A 22,607-nucleotide genomic window follows, 5' to 3' on the forward strand; every position below is an offset into this window, starting at 1 on the left:
GACTAGACTAGAAGGAAAACAGAAAGCTGGGAAACCATGTTTGTAATAAGTGTCTCTGATTAAGGTCTCATTTATCAAATATATAGAGAACTGAGACACATTTATAAGAAAATAAGTCATTTCCCAATTGATAAATGTTCAAAGAATATGAACAGGCAGTTTTCTGATGAAGAAATCAAAGCTATCTCTAGTCATGAAAAAATGTTTTAAATCACTATTGATTAGAGAAATGCAAATTAAAACAAAAAAAAAATTTGTAGCAGCTCTTTTTCTGGTGGCAAGAATTAGAAATTGAGTGGATGCCCATCAATTGGAGAATAGTAGAACAAGTTATGGTATATGAATGTAATGGAATACTGTTATGCTATAAGAAATGATTATCAGGATGCTTTCAGAAAAACCTGGAAAGACTCACATGAACTGATGCAAAGTGAAACCAGGAGAACATTGTACACAATAACAACAATATTTTTTGATGATCAACTGTGAATGCCTTAGCTATGCTCAGCAATACAATGGTCCAATACAAAGACAAAAGAGTCAGGATGAAAAATGTTATCCACATCCAGAGAAAGAACTGATGGAGTCTGAATGTGGTTGAAAGCATACTATTTTTCACATTCTACATTTTTTTCATGGTTTTTTCTTTTGGTCTGTTTTGTCCTTCAGAACATGACTAATGTGGAAATGTGTTTTTTATGATTGCACATATATAACCTATATCAAATTGCTTACCTCTTTGAGAAGGGGAAGGTCAAGGAGGGAGAAAGAAAATTTGGAACTCAACAATTTTTTTAAAATGAATGTTAAAAATTGTCTTTATATGTAACAGGGAAAAAATAAAATACTACATATATTTTTTGAAATAAACAGGTTTAGGAGGAATTCAGGTTTGGATTATAAGTCACCTTTTCTGCTCCTTATTTATCGTGCTTTAGACCAGTGTAGAACATGGTGACAGCCAACTTCATGGGGTTGGTACGTTGCATAGTGAAAGAGTATGGAAGCCACTATTCCAGGGCTATGTCCCTGCCTAAGGCAGATCACATCCTGAATGATCTGCTGTGTTTATTCCATACCAGCTGTAATTCCTAAATTTTCATATAAGCAAGATGACCATACTAAATTAGTTTTATATATAAGGAAAAATAGATCAAAACAGAAAGGGAGTCATGAACTGAATGCTGAATAGCGTACAAGAAACTGGGTGGTACAGTCAGCTGATATGTAGTGGTCAGACACTTTTTGACTTCAAGGGGACAGGAAGGGGCTTCATGATTAGATACCGGAAAGGGGGAATTTCATTAGCACCTCATTCATATGTCAGAATTGTAAAAGACTTCTTGAAAGGTATAACAACCATGATAGAATCACTTTGATGACTCTCTAATCATTAATATCAAGTGAGGCATAAAACAGGGAGATGCAACTTCACCAAAGAAAGTCTCCAGGGTCATGAAAGAGATCCAGCATAGAATCCAAAACCGAAAGAAACTTTCTACAGATGATGAAATCCTTCAGATGCCCCTATTTGGAGATGGCATTGTGTTGATCGCATCAAGGCCTGGAATATTACAGATGAGATCCAAAAGTACTCAAGAGTTTGGATGAACTCTCATAGTAAAAAAAAAAATAATCAAATGTATACAGAACACTGATATACAGTTGGATGCACAACCTATGGAGTTCATTCATAAACATTTTTATTTTGGACAAATGAATGAGTTCAGACCAGAATTAACTAGAGGAGATAACAGATTGCCTTGAGTAAACAGGAAAAAAAAAGAAAACAGAAAAATTGTTAATGACTCCAAGTTTCTCCAGGGAACAAAGACCTGTCTTTTTTAACCTCAGCATGCTTCTAATGTTCTTGTAAGACTGCAAGTCAAGAAACACTACAATCTCCAAAGAATTGAAATTGAGAATCATCCAAAGGGGAATCACCTGATGAGCCTGAACAAAATGTAACACACTACAAACAAGGAATTACAAAGAAGTGCAGTAAAAAAAAAAAAAAAGTCATCAAAGTGATGTATGAAGGGAAAAGGCTGACTGGCTACCTAGCAAAAGAAATGAAACTATGAGCTCCACAGGTATCCTAATGGTGTCAAGAAAAGCACCCAACACATTGAATGGACGTAGAGAAGCATAATAAGGAATGGGTAGACACAGATGTGCCAGAATCTGCTTTATTGGAGAGAATAACCACATTGGCGAGATCACAGACCCATTGAAATAATGTCTCCTCCTGGATGCTGGGCAGACACCTCAAATTTAACGTATCCCAAACAAAACTCAAATACCACCTTCCTCTCCAGATCACACTTCCTCCTTGTTTGTATTAACGGCACCACCATTGTCCCAGCAATCCAGGCTTGAAAGTAAGGTCAGTTATCTTTGCTCCTTCCCTCTTCCTAACTCCCTGGCTATATCTAAATGTTATATAATGATGAGGAGGACGAGGTGATAGCTAACATCTATAACTTGATGGTTTGCAGAGTGCTTTACATGTGTTGTTTTATTTGATCCTGAGAAAAACCCTGTGAGGTGAGCACAGCTGTCCCCATTTTTCAGATAAGGAAACTGAGACTGAGAGAAGTTAAGCAACTTTTCCAGCATTACACAGCTAATAAACATCTGAAACACGATTTAACTCAATGCTTCCTGACTTCAAGTTCCACATTCTTTTCTATTGCATCGTGCTATAGTTCCTCATACTTGGACTATTGTCCAAGTTCTGACCGGTCCCCCTGCCTCAACGTTTCCCCTACTTCAGGTCATCCTTCACTTAGCTGGAAAATTGATCTTCCGAAAGGGAAAGATGGAAGGAAGAAAGCAAGCAAGCATTTATTAAGTACCTACTATATGGTGGGTGCTGTGCTAAGTGATTTACAGATTTTTACCTCATTTGATTCTCACAATAATGCTGGAAGGAGGTGCTATTATTGTCCTAATTTTACAGTTGAGGAAACAGAGGCAGGCAGAGATTTAGTGATTTACCTAAGGTTATACAGCTGGCATGTGTCAGAGGAGGGAACTCGAATCCTGGTCTTTTTGACTTCAAGGCTGGTGGTTTTCTATCCATTAAATCATGGCTTAATTGATTGAATTAAATTTTTTAAATTAACTTGGACCCTAGCAATTCAGGAGGTCTTTGCTTTACTAGAGAACAGGAGCCATACCTTCAAATTGTTGACAAGTGCCCCCGTGAGACAGGAGTGGGGACTGAATTAGTAATCAAGACACCAGAACAAAAAAAAAAAAACCAGGCTTTATGCTCTTGTGGTGAGACATCAATGTCACATGGTTGCCACCTAGTGACCACTTAGATGATTGCATGTAGTTTGCCTTGGGGGAGAAAAGGACACATGTTTGCAAGAAGCTATAAAAATCACTGACAAGTCATGGAAACCTGGAATGGGAGCCTGGCCTTCACAAGAAGCTTAGAATCCTGGATCTGGCATACGCTGTGTAGCCTTGGGAAAAGAGCACCAGCAGCCGCACTCCTGGTTGCAAAGCTCTTGACTTGTGTATTTTCATTTGATCCTTACCACACCCCTGTGAGTGAGTAGCAGCTCCTCCCCTCCTGCTTCTCCCCTCCCCTTTCCTCCCATCTCGTCTTCTATCCTTCCCTCTTCTTTCCTCCCCTCCTCTCTCCATTTCTTCCCTCCCTCCCCCTCCCCTCCATTCACTCTGTGCTAGGAGTGCAGTGACATGTTGTCCAGTCTATGAACTCCAGAGTGAGATGGGCTTAAGGCTTGGTCTTTGAGTAAGGAATCTAGCCAGTAAACGCAAAGGAAAAAGGCAACTTTTGGCCATCGAAGTGTACCTTCCCCTGGGCAGACCACCTTTCCCCAGGTAAGGAGGGAGAGGAGAGAAAAGGGGAGGGAAGAGAAGGGGAGGGGAGGGAAGAGAAGAGGAGGGGAGGGAAGAGAAGGGGAGGGGAGGGAAGAGAAGGGGAGGGGAAGGAAGAGAAGGGGAGGGGAGGGAAGAGAAGGGGAGGGGAGGGAAGAGAAGGGGAGGGGAAGGAAGAGAAGGGGAGGGGAGGGAAGAGAAGGGGAGGGGAGGGAAGAGAAGGGGAGGGGAAGGAAGAGAAGGGGAGGGGAGGGGAGGGAAGAGAAGGGGAGGGGAGGGAAGAGAAGGGGAGGGGAGGGAAGAGAAGGGGAGGGGAGGACAGAGAAGGGGAGGGGAGGGAAGGGGAGGGGAGGACAGAAAATTTAAAACTGTGGAAGTGAATGTTCAAAACTAAAAATAAATAAACAAAAGAATTAAAATAAACATCTGTTACACAGCTGCAAAGTACAGAGTCTCATACTAGACTCTGGGAGATAGTTCAATGGATCCTTGGATTCAAGATATTGATTAGTCAGTCAACAAACATTCATTAAGCACCTACCCCATGCCCAGCGCTGTGCTAAATGCTAAGAATAAAAAAAGAAGCCAAACATAGTCCCTACCTACAAGGAGCTGACAGTCTAATGGGAGAGACAACAAACAAACAGATCTGTACAAACTAGTTATATAGAAGATCAATAAGAAATCATTGACAGAGGGCAGACGCTGGAATTAGGAGGGGTTGGGAAAGGTATCCTGTAGAAGATGGGATTTTAGTTGGAAATTAAAAGAAGCCAGGAAAGCCAATAGACAGAGATGAGGGAGGATGGCATTTCAGGCATGGGGGAAAGTCAGAGGAAATGCTTGGTGCTAAGAGATGGAGTGTCTTGTTTGGCCAAGAGCCAGGAGGCCAGTGTCACTGGATCTAAAAATGTATAGTCAAGAGTAAGGTTTAAACAGACTGGAAAATCAAGACATATTGATTGAATGTTGCTGTTCAGTCATTTCAGTCTTGTCTGACTCTTCATGACCTCTTGGGGTTTTCTTGGCAGCCATACTAGAGTCATTTGTCATTTTCTTCTCCAGCTCATTTTACAGATGAGGAAGCTGAGGCAAATAGGGTTAAGTGACTTACCCAGGGTCACATAGCTAGTGAGTGTCTGAGGCTGGATTTGAACTCAGGAAGATGAATCTTCCTGAAATAGATGGCCTCTAAGGTCCCTTCTAGCTCTAGCTGGGTCTGTATTATCAGACTAAGGTGATCTCATCCTTCTCAGCTCTGAGAATCTAAATCATTGAACTGTGCCTCAGTTTTTTCCTTTGGGTCTGTATCTTCTTTCACAATATGACTAATATGGAATTACGCTTTACATGATTGAACATGCATAATCTATATCAAATTGTTTACCATCTCAGGGAGGGGGGAGGTGAGGGAATGAGAGAGAATTTAGAACCCAAAAGAAATTTTAATGAATATTTTAAATTGTCTTTACATGTAACTAAGGAAAAAAATAAAATATTATTTTTTAAATACTTTCCCAGTAGTATCTGTATTAGGGCTCATTTTCCCTTTGGGCAATTGCCTGCAGGACCATCTTCTAGGTGTAAGATATGACAATATATGAATTACTGAACAAAATCCTGTTCACTGTGTCTATGACATGATTTGGAAGCTGGATTTGGGCTCAGAAGAGTGAAGAATTAAATCAGTCAGGTCACTGGCAAACGTTGGCACCTTTGTTCTTTGTCTGAGCTTGAATGTGCAGGGGAGAATTTCTCAGAAGTCCAGCCAAGGTCACCAAGAGCAGAATCCAATCCGAGAGAATGGACCCAAAGTTAGCCAGACCATCATTCACATTCTCTCCACATTTCCCTTTCTCCCTCTTTGCCTCTCTTAATCAGTTGCTATGCCCAGAGAGTATCATGTCTAGAAGTGGAGATAATAGGTAATTTGCTTGTCCATCAGTTACCACCCTGGACCTATCTGAAAGCAAAGTAGTAACCTGAGCTTATGTCAGAGAGCTAGAAATCAAATAAACAGCATGCACTTATTAAATACCTACTGGGTGCCAGACACTGTGCTAGGCACTGGGGGTACAAAAACAGAAGTAAAAACATCCCTGGTCTAAAGGAGGAGGCAAAATGTATACATTTAAATAGAGACTTATTATACCTAAAATGGATACAAGGTAATTTGAGAGGGAGGATACTAGTAGCTGAAGGGAATCAGAAAATACTTCATAAAAAGTGGCTTGAGTGAAGTTCTAAAGGAAACCAATGGTTCAGAGAGGCAGAGGTGAGGAGGGAAGGCATTCCAGGCAAGAGTGATAGCCAGGTAAAGGCCAAGAGGTGGAAGGTGGAGCCTCATGTGAGAAGCAACATGGTTAGCTGTGTAACTGGATTATAGTGTGCTTATAGGGAAGTGAGAATGAAAAGATTGAGAAGGTAGGAAGGGATCAGACTGTGAAGAGTTTTAAATATCAGAGATGGGAGTTTATTTTTGACCCTAGAAGTAATGGAGAGTACCTGGAATTTATTGAGAATGGCATTTAGGAAAATCACTTTGGCAGTCATGGATGATGAATGGGAGGGTGGGGGAGACTTGAGGCAGAGAGCAATGAGAAGACTGCTGCCATTGTTTAGGCGAAAGGTAATGATGAGGACCCAAACTAAGGTGGTGAATAGAGAAAAGGGACATATGTGATATTTGGTGTAGATATAAAAACAAGATTTGACAACTGAATGGTTATAGGGTGTGGGGATGAGGGAAAGAAAAGAGTTAAAGAGAACTCCAAGGTTGAGAAACTAATTGAATGGATAGGGAGGAAAGGGGAGAAGGTGATCAATAGAAATTGTTGTTTGCCCTTCATTCTCTTTCCAAAGACCATGACATCAGGAAGGTGACGCCATGACTTGCAAGTGAATTGGATTTAAGTGAGGTAAGGCTGTTCAAAGTCACCAGCCTCACTTTCTGCTCCGCAGCCATCTGGGTTCAATGGCAAGATATAGATCAGGGGGACTGTAGATGACCCTGGATGCAGTGGGAAACCTTGGCCTTCTTAAGCTCATGTCTTTCCTAGGTTTCAGTTCATCTGAGGCAATGCCCATTCAGTGATTAAGGTTAAGAAATGAGACAAAAAAAAATGGCCCTTTATCTAGTCAGAAAAAAAAAATCTATCTGAGAGAGAAAGATCCTCAGGGTTTCTGACTACAGCAGAAACAATTGTTATTTATACTCACTCTGAGCCATCAAAACCAAACCGATGACCAAATAAGGCTTGGTCTGGGACCTATTGTTGGCCAATCATCTGAGAGTCAGAGTGATTTGGGTTTAAAGCATGGTCCAGTAGCTCCATTTGAATCCCAATGGACCTTTTCCAAAGCCTGGTTTTCCAGTGCTGTATTTCAGGAAGTCCTAAATGAATAAGAAAGATTGAAGTAAGAACAGGTTTGAGGGGAATTATAATGAGTTCCATTTTGGACATTTTGCACCTAAGATGCCCATTGGACATACAGGCTGAGATATCCTGAAAACAGTTGGTAATATGGCACTAGAGATCAAGTCCCCCAACCTCTGGGTGCCTCAGTTTTCTCATTTGTAAGATGGGGATAATAGTAGTAACCTACCTTCCAGAGGTATTATGAAGTAAAATGTGTTGATGTTTGTAAAGTGTCCTGCAAAGATTAAGGCAACTACACAAATGTTAACTATTGTTATTTCATTATTAGGAGAGTAAAGAGGACTGCATGTATAAATTTAGGAGTCCTCTGCATAGAGAAGAGAAACAAATCCATGAGGGCTGATGAAATGAGAGGGGAAGGAGAGAGAGAGAGAGAGAGAGAGAGAGAGAGAGAGAGAGAGAGAGAGAGAGAGAGACAGAGACAGAGACAGAGACAGAGACAGAGAGACAGAGAGAGAGAGACAGAGAGAGAGACAGAGAGACAGAGACAGAGAGAGAGAACGGGAGGGGAGGGGAGGAGAGCGACAGAGAGAGACAGAGAGAGAGAGAGAATGAGAGGGGAGAGGAGGAGAGAGACAGAGAGAGAGAGAGACAGAGAGAGACAGAGAGAGAGAACGGGATGGGGGAGCAGAGAGAGAGAAGAGAGAGAGCCGAGGATAGGTCCTGGTGTATGCCCACACATACTAAGTAGGAGAGTGATAATCCAGCAAGAAGGAACGGTCCTATATGTAGGAGGTAGCAGTTGACAATAACTACCCAAACATTCCACCTACTTCTGCTTCTCTTCCCAGATCCTGGGGCTATATAGCTGTACTTCTCAGAGCTGAGATTCAGGGCTCAGGGTTCAGACTCCAAATAAAGACCAAAGGAAGATCTAAAGCCCTGCAAGAAAGCAGTCTTGCTGACTAGGAGACAAGTCAGCCATTCCCAGTCCCACTGGCAGATTCCCCCAATACAGAATGGGAAGGCCTCCTTTATTGACAGGGTAGCAGCTTCCCTCACTGCCTCTTGTTAATGACCGGCTCATGGCCATAATTTCCCAGGAGACATTGTTTGCGCCTGAGTTTATCCCATGGGCACCTCCTCCAAAATAGCTAGGGCTCATTCTATTTCCTTTGCTATGGACACTGGTGTGTATCCCAGAATCACCGAGGCCTCTGCCAGCTCCTTCCTCCTCTTCTGTGAGGAGACGGCTTGCCCTCCCCACTGAGCACACAAGTGTGCTCCTCTGCTGTTGATGGCCACAACTTTGCCTGAAATCAGAAAACAAGTGAGGGTAGGACACAACAGCACAGAATCATTCTACTTGTCATCTCCTCATATTCCCATATAGGGCATCATCATCCACATCAACAACACCCGACAGCATTTATTAATCACCTACGATGTATCAGGCACTGTGCTTTATGCTAGGATACAAGGAAAGGCAAAAGACAGTCCCTGCCTTAAGGAACTCACCTTCTGGTGGCTAAGATAACATGCAAACCACTATGTACAAACAACTGTGTAAATGCTGTTATTTGTCCTTTATTCTCAGAGGACCATGACGTCAGGAAGGTGATATCTTGACTTACAAGTGAATTGGATTTAAGAGAGGGAGGGCTGTGCAAAGTCACCAGCCTCATTTTCTCCTCTGGAGCCATCTGGGTCCTGTGGTCAGATATAGAACCCGGAGATGGCCCCAGATTCAGTGGGAGACCTTGGCCTTTTTAAGCTAAGGTCTTGTTAAGTTCTCACTTTGACTGAAGCAACACCCATTCAGTGTCTAAGGCTAAGCTGTTGTTGGAACTTCTTTTCAAAGAGGACATTGACATCAGGAAGGTGATGCCATGACTTGCAAGTGCATTGGATTTAAGTGAAGCAGGGCTGTACAAAGTCATCAACCTCACTTTCTTCTCCAGAGTCATCTGGGTCCAGTGGCCAGATATGGATCAGGATGACTAGAGATGGCCCCCAAATGGGACATAAGCTCAGAAGGTAAAGACTAATGGTAGACACTAAAGCTGAAGGCCACCTAACCATGGCATGAAGGCTAATGGCCATCTTACCAAATACATGGAGGGTGAAGGTCACACCTTCCAAGATATCCAAGAGAGAAAAGAACTATGAAAGGCCATGCAAACTTAGGAAGCATACAAGTTGGGTTCTGAGCTTTGAGGCAAACAGCTGACTTTTGAGACTTCATCAGTGGTCTGCTCATTAGGGTAGTCATTAAGCGCTCAAGTCTGCCCATTTCTACTCATCTAGAATTGAGAGCTACGTCCTCTGCCTCAGTCAAGTCACTTCCATACTCAGCTGGGTCTTCCTGGAGAAAACAGTCCTCCCTTCTTGGGACCTACCCATCCTAGACACATTGCCCTTGGCTCCACTCTCCCTGGCTCCAGCCTTAGCTGCAGAAAATGTCCCTATGCAAAGAGAAGCGGTCTTCCCTGAGCTTCAAGCTGCCTGAGTTTACTTGTGAGTTCCCCCACCCTTTCACTGTGTTCCTAAGAAGTGGCCATCCAGCAGGGAACTCATTACCATGGGAGTCACTCCATTGTTACATTTTTAATAATGCTAATAGTTCTTAGAAGTAACAGCAACATTGGGACAAGAACCCCGGACTTCAATCCAGGAAACCTACATTTGAATTGTCTACTTATCAACTTTGTGGCCATGAAGAAGTCATGTCACTTTGCTAAGCCTTCATTTCTTCATGCAGGAAAACAGAGAGAATGTGTGAACTATTCACCTCATTTGGTTTTTGTCAAGAAAACTTCTTGGTAAACGTGAATTTTTGTTGTTTCTTTCTTTGGTCGCTAGATGGCGAAAACAGAGTGGATAGAGTCCAGAAGAATTCACATGGTGTCTTGAATCCCTGACTAGCTAGCTGTTGGGACCATGGACAAGTCATTGTAACTTCTCCTAGACTTAGTTTTCTTATTTGCAATGTGGGGATGGGAGCCTCTACTTCACAAGGTAGCTGTGAAGATCAAATGAGGTAACAAGATAAAGTGTCTATATAGACGCTATCCCTCCTCTTCCTTTTCCTCTCTCCCTTCTTCCTCCTCCCCTACATGGTGTTATGAGTAAAGTGGACCTGTGAGTTGTGAGGACCTGGATTCAAGTCCAGCCTTTGACACCCTGGCTGTGTGAGCTTGGATAAGTCACTTCTCAGTGCTACAGCCAATTCTCTAAATTCCAGAACAGATGCAAGCTTGCACTGAGGCAGTTAGGTGGTATAACAGATAGAGTGCTGGACTTGGAATCAGGGAAAACCCTAGTTTGAGTTTACATCCTGCCTGTGATATTTAATAGCTGCATGACCCTGGGTAAGTCACAACCTCTCTGAACCCTGATTTCTTCATCTACATGATGGGGATGAGCTATCACTTAATCCTTGAGACTATTGCATGTAAAGTACTTTGCAAACCTTAAAGTGATATATCAATGTTTAGCTACTGTTATTAGTAGAAGAAATATCTTCACTAGGAGGTCTCTACACTGTACCATTGAAAGCACAGGTTTGGTTGAACTAAGAGAGTCACACCCAAATGTGCCTTTTTCTAACTTTCTATTAGTTCTCTCTTGGGGCTACACAGAACATGGCTCATCTTTCTTCTGTACGACAGCCCTTCAAATAGTTGAAGATAGTGATCACATCTTCCAGGCCTGAGATCCACTTCTGCCCTACCAAATCTTCCAGATTTTGTCCATAAACTTTATTCTTCTTTCCAGCAGTGGGACCAGGAAATGTACCAAAGGTTTAACAACATACAAAGCAAAGTTTGTAAGAAGAAACCTTAGAAGCCATCCTGCCCAATACCTTACTTTGCCGATGAGTAAACTGACATACCGAGGTTAAATAATTTGGCCAGGATTGCAGAGCAAATAACTGTTTGAGGTAGGTTTTGAATTTGTCTTTGGGACCCCAAGTCCACTGCCCCATCTACTGTGTCGTGCTGACTCTCAGAAGTTACTGTATGAGGGATTTACATGAGATGGTTTCTAATGTCCCTCCAACTCTGACATTGTGACCTGAAGATACTTTCCATTTTCTCATTGGGCTCAGTATATACTTTCCTCCCTTTGCAGTATCACAAAACCTCAGAACTTGGAAAGGCATCAATGGTTCCAGGACTGGAGTTGGAATTAGAAAGGACCTGAGGCCAGATCTAGTCCAACCCCCTCACCTGATGGATAGGGAAACTGAGGACCAGAGAGGAGATTGCCCACAGTTACATAAGTAGAAAATGGCAGGGCAGGCTTTGAAATCACATCTTATTTCAAAGTCTGCAGTCTTTGCCTAGTGCCACGTGGTGGACTCCAAGTAGCGATCCAACCACTCCACAAGACTTCCAGTGATGAGAAGCTCACAACTCACGAAGGCAGACCCTTCCATTATTTTATGTTATTTTATGACACTTCTCACCCCTCTCTCCCACTCCTAGATCTGTTCTCTTTGGCCATCTTCCACGTGAAAGCAGGTTAGATACTGAAACAGTACTCAGGAACTCCACTACCGCCACACCCTGATCTTCTCCATTCTGAGTCATGCTTATGGCTCATCCTGCTTCTTAAGAAAAACAGGCCTGGTATTCCACCCCAACTTCCAGAGCTGCCATAACCAACTTCCTTAGGTGCGAATTAATGGAGCCCCTCCATCTGCTCAGACATGCCCCCTTCACATGTGACTACTACAACACACCTCTGCTGTATTCAGTCTGGACAATGGTGACCCTGGGTTTTCAATGGCAACAATCGAATGCAATAACCATTATTAAACACTTACTGTGTGCTAGGCACTAAGCTAGACACTCAGATACAAACACGAAATGAAACAGTCCCTACCCTGAGTGCTTACATTTTACTGGGGGGGCTTCACATGTACACAGTTAAGTGAGTACAAAGTATATACAAAGTAATTTGGTAGGGGGAGCTAGGTGGTGCGGTGATTAAAATGTTGGGCCTGAAGTCAGGAGGACCTGAGTTCAAATCTGGTCTCAGATACTTACTAGCTGTGTGACCCTGGGCAAGTCACTTCAGTCTATTTGCCTCAGTTTCCTCATCAGTAAAGAAGGAAATGGTAAACCACTCCAGCATATCTGCCAAGAAAACCCTCAAAGGAGTCGGACATGACTGAAAACAACTGAATGATAGCGACAAATTTGGTGGTAGTGGGGAGAATGAACTAGGAGTTTGAAGTTGTCCCTAAACTGGATGCCCAAATAAGAAGGGAGAGCACTCCTGGCAAGAGGCCCATTATACAAAGGACAGGAGATAAAGTTTTGTATATGGGACATAGCTAGCTGGTCACAGTACGTGAGAGAGGTAATATGGGGTGGTGGTAGGCAATGTGGGGAAGAAGACTGGAAAAGAAGGTGGGAATTTTATTTCAGAGCAATTTATAGCAAATTGAGGATTTTCTGCTTTATTCTAAAGGCCATCCAAAAATTTTGAGTAAGGTAGTGACACTGTCATATCTATGCTTCCAAATATGTTTGGCAGTTGAAATGGACGGACCAAGACAGGCACAGGCAAGAGTCAATTGAGAATTTGGGAGCGTCTTTATTAGCCGGCGGCTGTCCTCAGAGAAGGCAGCCCCGAACAAAGGTGTGTGTGCCTTTTAAGCATCTTAGCACCTCCCGGTACAACCTTGTGGTTCCAATAGCACACATTTTTCACAGAACAGTTTTGACAGGGGTTCCTAGGTGCTGCTAGGCAAGGGAGCACAACAGAGAGGGGGGCCCAGGCAGCTGCTAGGCAAAGAGGTACAACAGAGAGGGGGGCCCAGGCAGCTGCTAGGCAAAGGGGTACAACAGAGATGGGGGCCCAGGCAGCTGCTAGGCAAAGGGGTACAACAGAGATGGGGGCCCAGGCAGCTGCTAGGCAAAGGGGTACAACAGAGAGGGGGGCCCAAGCAGCTGCTAGGCAAAGGGGTACAACAGAGAGGGGGGCCCAGGCAGCTGCTAGGCAAAGGGGTACAACAGAGAGGGGGGCCCAAGCAGCTGCTAGGCAAAGGGGTACAACAGAGATGGGGGCCCAGGCAGCTGCTAGGCAAAGGGGGTACAACAGAAAGTGTAGCCACTAACAGAAAGTGGCTACTAGGCCCCACCCTGCCTAGAAACTCAACAGACATTATCTCAACCCAGGGGCTCCAGGCGGGGGGGGGGGGGGGGGGGGGGGGGGGAATAATGAACATTTCAGCAGTCATGTGGAAGAGGATGGGTCCTCTTCTCTACTCCCTCTAGACCAGAGGTTCCCAAACTTACTTGGCCTACTGATGAGGTAGAGACTCTGGAAACCTCCTTGAACTCCACTTGGTCTGGCCTTTCATACTCAAATCTGTTACCCTTAACCTAGCCTAGCCCTCCATTGTCTATCACCTCTGGATTGCCCCACCTGGTTCCCACCTAAGCCTTCCGTTGTCTGATACCTCCAGATTGCCTCCAACTGTTTCCCACCCTTGATTACATCACTAGTTAGTCCCATCAAGATTCTCCTTAGACCCTCCTCTCAGACTACTAAACCACCTCTAGATCTTTCCCAGGGTCTTTCTGTGTATAATTATGTTCCATCTTGCCTTCATGAAGATGCTCAGATTCAATCCAGCTCTGTCTCTGTCTAGCTGAGATTCTATCTGGCCCACTTGTCAATACAAGTATCACAAATGGTTAGGCTCCTTAAGAGTCAATCCAATATAGCAAATCTTTAATAAACTTTGTTTTACTTTGGTTGAAAGAAGACTTGAGTCGAATTCATTCGGCAGGACCTGGTGTGTTGGTATCTTGGGGTCCCCAGCACCCCAAATCTCAATACTACCACCCCTTTCTCAAAAAAAATTACTCAGTAACCTCCTGGAAATCTGCTTTCTTTAAGCCTTTAATGGTTTTCTTTTTAAATTTGTGTCATGTCAAAAAACATGATTTTTTTCAATAATATCTCTTAAATTTAATAATTTATTATAAATTTGTGGGGGGGTTTCTGCATTGAAATTTTGATGATGCAACACTGCCTCATGTAACAGTATAGTATCGTTTTATGAACAAGTCATTACATATTCCCAGTCCATGCTGGACTTCCCAACCATGAGCTACACACTCTCTTGCCAACACTTACCTGTTAAGACCTGTTAGCAGAGTTGACCACAGATCAGTTATAACTTGCACTTTGTGTGTTTATTTGGAAAATAATGTAATCACTATGACTTTACTCTGTTACACAATAAATGAAACATGTACAAACAGTTTTTCAAAATTTTCTTTTCTTCTCTTCTTTCCTATGCTTCCACCACCCCCTTATTTTTATTCAACTCCCCCCTCCTGCACCCGAGGGTACTACCCCACCCATCTTTCCAGCGCTCCCCAGGAGATGGTATCACCCACTTTGGGAATCTTTGCTTATTTCCTTTGTTGATTCTCATCAGCACCCACAGTTTCAATTATCATCTATCTGCAAATGTCTCTCAGATCTAGTTGTCAGTAGTCTCTCTCCTGACCTCTAGTCTCACATCTCCAGTTGCGTTTTTAGACATCTTGAATGGGAAGTCCTATGGTCACCTTGAACTCAGCATGTCCAAAACTGAACTCATGATCTCTCTCCCCAAACCCTGCCCTCACTCTTGATTTTCCTATTACTACACCACCCATCCAGTCACCTAGGTGCACAACCCAGGGGTTACCCTCTACTTGTTTTTTTCTCTCCCCTAATAGCAGTTGGCCATCAAGACCTGTCATTTCCCCTTTCTTCATATTTCTGACTGCCACGCTTGTATGGGTACCAGTCATCTCCTGCCTCTACTATTGCATCAGTCTGCTGGTTGGACTCCCTACCTCATGTCTCTCCCTACTCCAATCCATCTGCCTCTCAACTGTCAAATTGTGTGTCCCAAAACCCAGGCCTGACCATATCACCCTCTATAGTCAATAAATTCATGCTTCCCTCTTACTTCCAGGATCCTGTGACTTTCAAAGCCCTTCCTAACCTGACCCTTTCCTACCTTACCCTCCCGTCCTCAGTATTCTCTGCAATCCAGCAACACTGACATCCTTGCTGTTCCACACAACACTCTTTTCTCTGGACTCCAAAACCTTCCAATGACTTTCCCCCAGACTTGAAACTCTCTCCCTTCTCATTTCTACCACCCAGCTTCCCTGGCTTCCTCCAAGCTTCAGCTAAAGTCCCATCTTCTATAAGAAACCTCATCCAGTCCTCCTTAATCTTAGTGCCTTTCCCTCTGAGATTACACCCCAATTTCCTCTCTAGATACCTTGTTTGCATGTTATCTCCCCCATCAGACTGAGCTCCAGGAAGGCAAGGGACTGTTTTTTGCCTTTCTTTGTACACTTACCACAGAACTTACCACATAGTGGGTGCTTAATAACTACTAATTGACTATCCCCTGCAAAAGTCCAGGGGAATGGGAAGAGGCAAAATAAATTCAGAGAAGGAAGTAAAGAGATTAAGGAGATAAGAATAAGGAGACTTGAAACACCACATAGATGAGGTCAGAAGACAAGCCAGAATGGAACCTGTCAAGTTGCAAAGGTCTCAAGTATGGCCCCAGGGCCACCATGTACAGGCGAGCCTAGCCAAGCACACCGACGTTCATCACTAGACTGAACACTAGTAATGACTGTGGCCATAGTAGTTGTCAAGACAGCCTACCAAGTCACAGAGGAAGTATCCACAGATGCTCCTGAAGATTTCAGGACTGAAATACAAATAGCCTTCTTCTCACCCCATTGTCCCTTCCCCACCACTGCCCCCTCCCCCCCACCCATTTCCTTCACCCCTCCCCACCTTCCAGCAAATGTTTCTTCACTGTAGTCCCAACACAGGTTCAGAAATATAAGGATCCTCCAAACCCTCCACCCCTGGCCTAGGCACATTTCTACAACACACTCTTTGCTCACAATGGCCCTGAGAGCTAATAACCGAGGAAAATGTGGCCCAGAGAGAGGAAGTGATTTACCCAGGGTTCCACTGGCTGACCGATAATCAGCACAGCTACAGCTCAAACCCATACCTCTTGAGGACATTCAATTTGTTCATTCATTGCAGCTCTTTCTCTTCTAGAGCTTTGGTTAATAACAGGACTTTGACCAGGACGGGCAATCTGGATATCGTCCCCATGGTGTTGAAACGATAGGGGGGAAGGGGGCAGGGCAGAGGAAGAGGCTCTTCCTCCAGACAGCAAGTGACTACCCCATTGCTACTACCTGGCCTGGCTCCAGGTCACCTTTTCTCCATGGGGCACATGATAGCACACCCCTTTCTCCCACCCTGTACCACCTTCACCCCAATGGACCTGAGGACCCACGCCACACAGCACCCCAAGGATCAGCAGCATGCACTGGCTTCTTCAGCAGCCACAGTGGAGATTTTCTGCTCCCTTCCACTGAATTTCATCCAAGTGTCAAAATTCTTAGGAACAGTTATAATTTTTGAAGATTAAACCCAAGCTGTTCTGGGAGCAGCCTCCCCTCCCCCCAACCAACACTCCCATAAACACAAAGCAGTTGACATTTTGGTGATAACTACACTTTTATTAGGTGGTGGCAAAGGGTCAAGGGTCTGTACAATAGGGGAGGGGAAGAGCAGAGCCTAGGCTCTGCAGGCAGTGCAGGATGGGACACATTACAAAAATAGCCTAAAATCCTTCTATTTCTGATACAGGGACCAGGGGAGCCCTGGGCAGTGCAGGGGGCTGGGGAGACCCTCTACCCCCATATTTACATAAAGACTTTAGTGAAATGTACAGATTTTGGGGGGAACAATGACCCACACCGAAGCAGGCCAATGTTTCCCTCTAAAGCTCAGGGAAATGGACATGGTCCCTTCCCAAGCAATGCCACAAAATAAGTTACATCTGGAATGCTGTGAAGTAGGGAAAATTCCCAATTCAGGTGCCACTGTTCTCCTCCCTCCCCCTAATACAGGGGCTCACAAACATGGCCACAGGCACCACAGGAGACGTGGTCACAATGGTGTACTCGGTACACGGGATCTGGTGCGGCCTATAGGCCGACAGGGTCAGCCCCACGGGGGCACTGATGGGAGGGCAAGGGGTGGGGGGCTTTAGCCTGGCCCCCTTTTGGAGGAGTGCAGTTGAGGGTGGGGGTGGGGAACGGAAAGTTGGGGACCTTCTCCATATATATATTTTGTAAAAAAAAAATATATATAGATATAATAATAAGTTTGTTTAAATGTATTTGGTTCTATACAAAATGTAAAAAAAACCCACTAATGTCAGAGATGGAAAATGGAAGCCTGGAGAGAGGGCAAAGAGAGGAAAGAGTGTGTGGAGTCAGAGAGAGCAAAAGAGAAAGAGTGAATGAGAAAAAAACATGAGGGAGAGATGGCAGTAGGGGGTAGGAGCCCCAGGAGCCCCACCTGGGTCTCAGCCTGGCAGAGCTCGGGTCAGGGAGCTGTCTCAGGCCAACACTTGCCTCTTGGGGGTTGGGTCAGGCCGGGGACCCAGCTGAGTTTGAGTCTGAGTCTGACCCTGGCCCTGGGGCAGGGGACCAGGGACTGGATGGGGTGTCAACAGAGCCCCAGCAGCAGGGCTGGGTGTGGAATCAGACCAGTCTGAGAGCGAGCGGGGGGAAGGGCTGGCCCACAGTTCAGGAGACTCCGGGGATGGAGTTAGGTAAGGGTGCTCACTGGGCACCCGCAGGAAGTGTTTTGAGGGGCTGCCTCCAGCAGGAGGCACAGGACCAGCAGGTGGTGGGTACTCCTCAGCTGTTCCACCTGGTGGGAAGTATTGGGGTGGGGGATCCTTGGGAGAGACAGGGGTCCCAGGCACCAAGATCTGGGGGCCTGGTGCCAGTGGCAGGGGCCCAGGCAGTAAGAAAGAAGGACCTGGTGGAGCCAAGCTAGGGTGGTTGGTCCCAGGGGTTGGCGGGGGCAGGCGGGACCAGTCAAAGGGCACTGCCACAGGGCTTACCAGACCTAAGTTCACCACACAGCCTCCCGGGGGCCGTCCCAGGGCACCCCTTCCTGTCCCACCCAGCTGAGCCAGTGACACAGTGGCTGCATAGGGCCCATCCAAGGGAAAGCTCCCAGGAGAAGCAGGAGTCCCCCCAAAAGGCCTCGGTGAGTCCAGAGAGTCTACGGGTGACAGTGTCACGGAGCTTTCTAGCAAGGGGCCTGGGCAGGCAAGCGTGAGCTTCTTGGTACGACCCTTGGCCCCTCCGGCCCCCGGGCCACCCTTCCCTGGGGGCCGCCGGCTCTTCTTGCCACTGCTCCCTGAAGGTGTGGGCTTGAGGCCAGGCAGGAAAGTGCCTGGTGGACAGAGCAGCGGGGCCAACCCATGGGCGCCAGGGGGGCTGCGAGCTGTATTGTGTTCTTCCAGCAGGCGGACAATGTCCTGGTGCAGCCGCTCATGGGCTACATCTCGGGGTAGCCTGTCCAGGTGATCCGTGATCTCCCGGTTGGCAAAGTGGTCCAAGAGAACCTTGGCCGCCTCATAGCTGCCCTCCCGGGCTGCTAGGAACAGGGGAGTCTCCTCCTGGAGGGGGCAGGGCAGGAGTCATGAGGAGCACAGCTGGGGGCTTATGGGAGTGGTATGAAACCAGAAAGAATCTAGGAAGAAGGGAAGGAAAAAAAGAGAAAAAGAAACCAAAGGGGGAAGATTAACAGGAGGAGAGAGAGCAGAAGACTAGGAGAAAGAGGCTAGAGACAGAAGGTTGTGAGGGAGGGGGCTCACCTTGCTGTCCTGCATATCTTTGTTGGCCCCATTCTTGAGCAGGGCCACGGTGGCTTCCACATTGTTGACAGCTGCAGCCCAGTGCAGGGCAGATTTACCTGAGGACACAGAATCAGAGGTCAAGCCCAAAGCCAGTATTCTAACAAGGAGCTGAGGGGGTACCCAAGGCCTGATGTGTTTAGGGAAGGGGGAGAAGACCTGCATGGACCTACATATGAGACAGACAGAGATAGAGAGAAACAGAGAAACAGACACAGAGAGGAGAGAGAGAGACAGAGACAGACAGAGAAAGAGAGAGAGAGAAGGAGAGAGACAGAGACAGACAGAGAGAGAGAGAGAAGAGGAGAGAGACAGAGACAGACAGAGAAAGAGAGAGAGAGAGAAGGAGAGAGACAGAGACAGACAGAGAGAGAGAGAGAAGAGGACAGAGACAGAGACAGACAGAGAGACACAGAGATAGAAAAGAGAGGGAGAGAGAGAGATGGAGACAGAAAGAGACAGAGAGTGTGTGTGTGCATGCGTGTATGTGTAATAGAGAGGGGAGGCGTGGGGGTCAGGGCCCTGCAATAGACCTGACTGGGAAGGAAATGAGGGGCCCTGCTACATATGTGTGTGCCTACATGTGTGCACACTCTAGAATGAAGAGAGCTTGTAAACACAAGCAAGAGTCTCCGTGGAGGGAGGTCTCCCTCCTCTCACCCTCAGTGGGAATGTTGAGTCACCTTCACGGACTGCATTGGTCTGAACATGGTCTATCCCGTTTCCTGTGCTTATTTAAACTTCCGTTTCTTCTCTAGCGCCAAGCACTGAGTTCTACAGTTAAGGGTTTAATAACTATTTGTTGAATCAGTTGTATAAAAGCTGGGCACAGCCTATGCTTGGAGCTAAATTTCCATGGACACCACTGCAGCTAGTGGACCTCAGAGTCAGGAAGTCCTGGGTTCAAGTCCTGTCCCAGACTCTAGGCAAGTTACCTAACCTCTTGGGGTCCCAGGGAGCTCCTTAAGATGCATAGAACAATTGCCCATATTCACTGGCAGAAGGAATTTCTTTACTGAAAGTTCCTGACATCAATGAAATCACAAGCAGGTCTGGACTAAAAAAAAACAAAAAACAAACCCTCAAAACTATACATATTTTTCCTTTGCAAAGAGATCTCATTTTAGGGATGTAGCTTATGCCAAGGAAATCTAAGCTCAGAATAATCTGGTATGTTTAATGTTCTATTTGGGTACAGCAAAGCTTTAACAAGAAGATCACGGAAGGCCATTGAGGGCCCAAGTGTATGTGCTCTCAGAGACATCTGGAGAAGAAATAAGAATACCAGTACCAAAGGCTAGTATTTGCATAGTAAGCTAAGGTTTGCAACCCCAGGGAGGAGATGCTTCTGTTCTCCACATTTTACAGAAGAGAAAACAGGTTCAGAGAGAGGCTAAGTGACCTGCCCAGAGTTACAGAGCTAGTAAATGCTGGAGGCTGGATTTGAATTCAGATCGTCCTGACTGCTGGGTCAGTCATTCTGTCCACTGTACCACTTAGCTGCCTCTCAAAGAAACATGAACAGACCAATAGGCCAGATCTCTAAGTTACACAGTTCAGTCTCCATGGCCAATGAGCCAGGGGCTGGGGAGATTTTTTAAAGATGGGAACTTTCCAAGTACAGACTTGGGAATAAGAAGATTCAAGAGTCTGCCTCTGGTCATTAGAGAAACCTGACTGGGGCTGACTGGTTCTGAGGGAAACCAATGCCTACTGTGGAGACTCCCTGGGGAATGATTACTGGGGAAGGTAAGCCCAGTGTTCAGATCAGGTAAAGAAGGTCAAGGAGGTAATCAGAGCTTCAGGACAGCTCAATAGGAAGGAGGGAAATGAGCTGGGAATCAGGAGACTTCCCAAAGGCTAAAGCCAGAAAGACTCCAGGAAGGGCAAAGGAAAGCATGCAAAGGTCATTGCAAGACAGGCTAAGACCGATGGGAAAGATCCTTGGGACCAGGTGAAGAGGGGCTGTGAACTGAATTAAATACAGGTGCAACAGCGGGAGAGCATTCAGAAATAATATCCAAAGAGAGTCTGCAATAAAGCCCCAAGTCTCAGCTGCATCTGGACAAATTCACAAAGTGAAGGTGGTACAGCGATGAACACAAGAAGGCAAGCTTGACCTCACAGGAATCTATGAGGCCTAGTAAGATGTGATTCAGGACTGGAATTCTCTGGAGAGATCGACATCATTCAAGAGAGAAAATAAAAGTGGGAAGTGGAGTAGGATGGTATGTTAAGATCTAGATCTAGTCGTATGGAGAAGCAGTGTCACATGCTGGATGGAGCTGGTCTCTAAGGTAGGAAGTCCTGAGTTCAAATCCTAACTCAGACACACGTTGACTAGTCAAAAGTCAGCAAAGAAAATGATACTTGTTGGAGAAGATGTGGGAGAGTTGGAACACTAATTCATTGTTGGTGGAGCTGTGAGCTGATTCAACCATTCTGGAGAGCAATTTGGAACTGTGCCCAAAGGGCATACAGCAATATCGTTTCTAGGACTGTATCCCAATGAGATCATAAAAATGGGAAAAGGACCCACATGTACAAAAATATTTAGAGCACCTCTCTTCGTGGTGGCCAAAAACTGGAAATTAAGAGGATGCCCATCAACTGGGGAATGGCTGAACAAGTTGGGGTATATGAATGTAATGGAATATTATTGTGCTATAAGAAATGATGAACAGGAAGACTTCAGAGAGACCTGGAAAGACTTATATGAACTGATGCTGAGTGAAAGGAGCAGAACCAGGAGAACATTATACACAGTAAGAGCCACAGTGAGCAAGGACTGCTCCTGATAGACTTAGCCCTTCTCTGCAATGCAAGGTCCTAAAACATTTCCAAAGGACTCTTGAAGCAAAATGCTATCCACAGAATGCAGAATGAAGCAGACTATTTTCTCTTCTGTTATGTTTTCTTTCATTTGGATTCTTCTCATAGTTTCTCCCATTTGTTAATTCTTCTATGCAACACAACTAATGTGAAAATGTGTTTAACAAGAAGAAGGTATGTGTAGAACCCACATAAGTTTGCATGTGACTGTCTTGGGGAGGGAGGAGGAGAAAATTTAAAACTTATGGAAGTGATTGTTGAAAATTGAAAATAAATAAATTATTTTTAAAAAGAATAAACTTTGACCCACTTTTTAAAAAAAAGCCAGTAAAGTAAGTTACTTAACTTTGGTGCCCTGGACAACTTTTTTTTCCTGGGGCGGGGGGGAACAACTGGGGTTAAGTGACTTGCCCAGGGTCACACAGCTTGTATCTTTGGCCAGATCTGAACTCAGGTCCTCCCGCCTCTAGGGCTAATGTTCTATCCACTGCACTACCTAGCTGCCCCTCCCTGGACAACTTTCTAAGGTTCAACTTTCTAAAAAAGAAAAAGCTTCAGAGCAGGTGCCTGATTGATGATCGGTTGGTTGTTGTCCTTCATTTTCAAAGAGGACCAAAATGATATCACCATGATAAAGTGAAGTTCCAGTGTGTCCGAATGGGGCTGATCAGACCAACACGAGCTCTGAATGATCTACCACAGGTTGGGCACAGACAATGTGTGAACATTTGGGGTGAATAGTCCAAATCCGC

At 45.2% G+C, this 22,607-nt stretch overlaps 1 protein-coding gene and 1 long non-coding RNA gene across 2 annotated transcripts in view; one reads left to right on the plus strand and one right to left on the minus strand.

Annotated features, from left to right (window-relative positions):
• The first annotated feature begins 3,489 nt into the window (after positions 1-3,489).
• LOC140499567 (uncharacterized) lies at positions 3,490-10,068 on the plus strand. The gene is made up of 2 exons (XR_011965483.1): positions 3,490-3,858; positions 8,833-10,068. It is a non-coding gene; the product is annotated as an uncharacterized lncRNA (long non-coding RNA).
• A 6,733-nt stretch (positions 10,069-16,801) lies between these two features.
• Positions 16,802-22,607, minus strand: part of NOTCH3 (notch receptor 3) — a 34,699-nt gene continuing 28,893 nt past the window's right edge. The window contains exons 31-32 of the mRNA XM_072601164.1: positions 18,985-19,082; positions 16,802-18,786 (exon numbers count right to left, since the gene is read on the minus strand). Of these exons, the coding sequence (XP_072457265.1) occupies positions 17,710-18,786; positions 18,985-19,082 (1,175 nt within the window). The 3' untranslated portion in view covers positions 16,802-17,709. The remainder of the gene's footprint in view (positions 18,787-18,984; positions 19,083-22,607) is intronic.

This window comes from Notamacropus eugenii, chromosome 4 (genome assembly GCF_028372415.1).
Source record: "Notamacropus eugenii isolate mMacEug1 chromosome 4, mMacEug1.pri_v2, whole genome shotgun sequence".
Lineage (NCBI taxonomy): Eukaryota > Metazoa > Chordata > Mammalia > Diprotodontia > Macropodidae > Notamacropus > Notamacropus eugenii.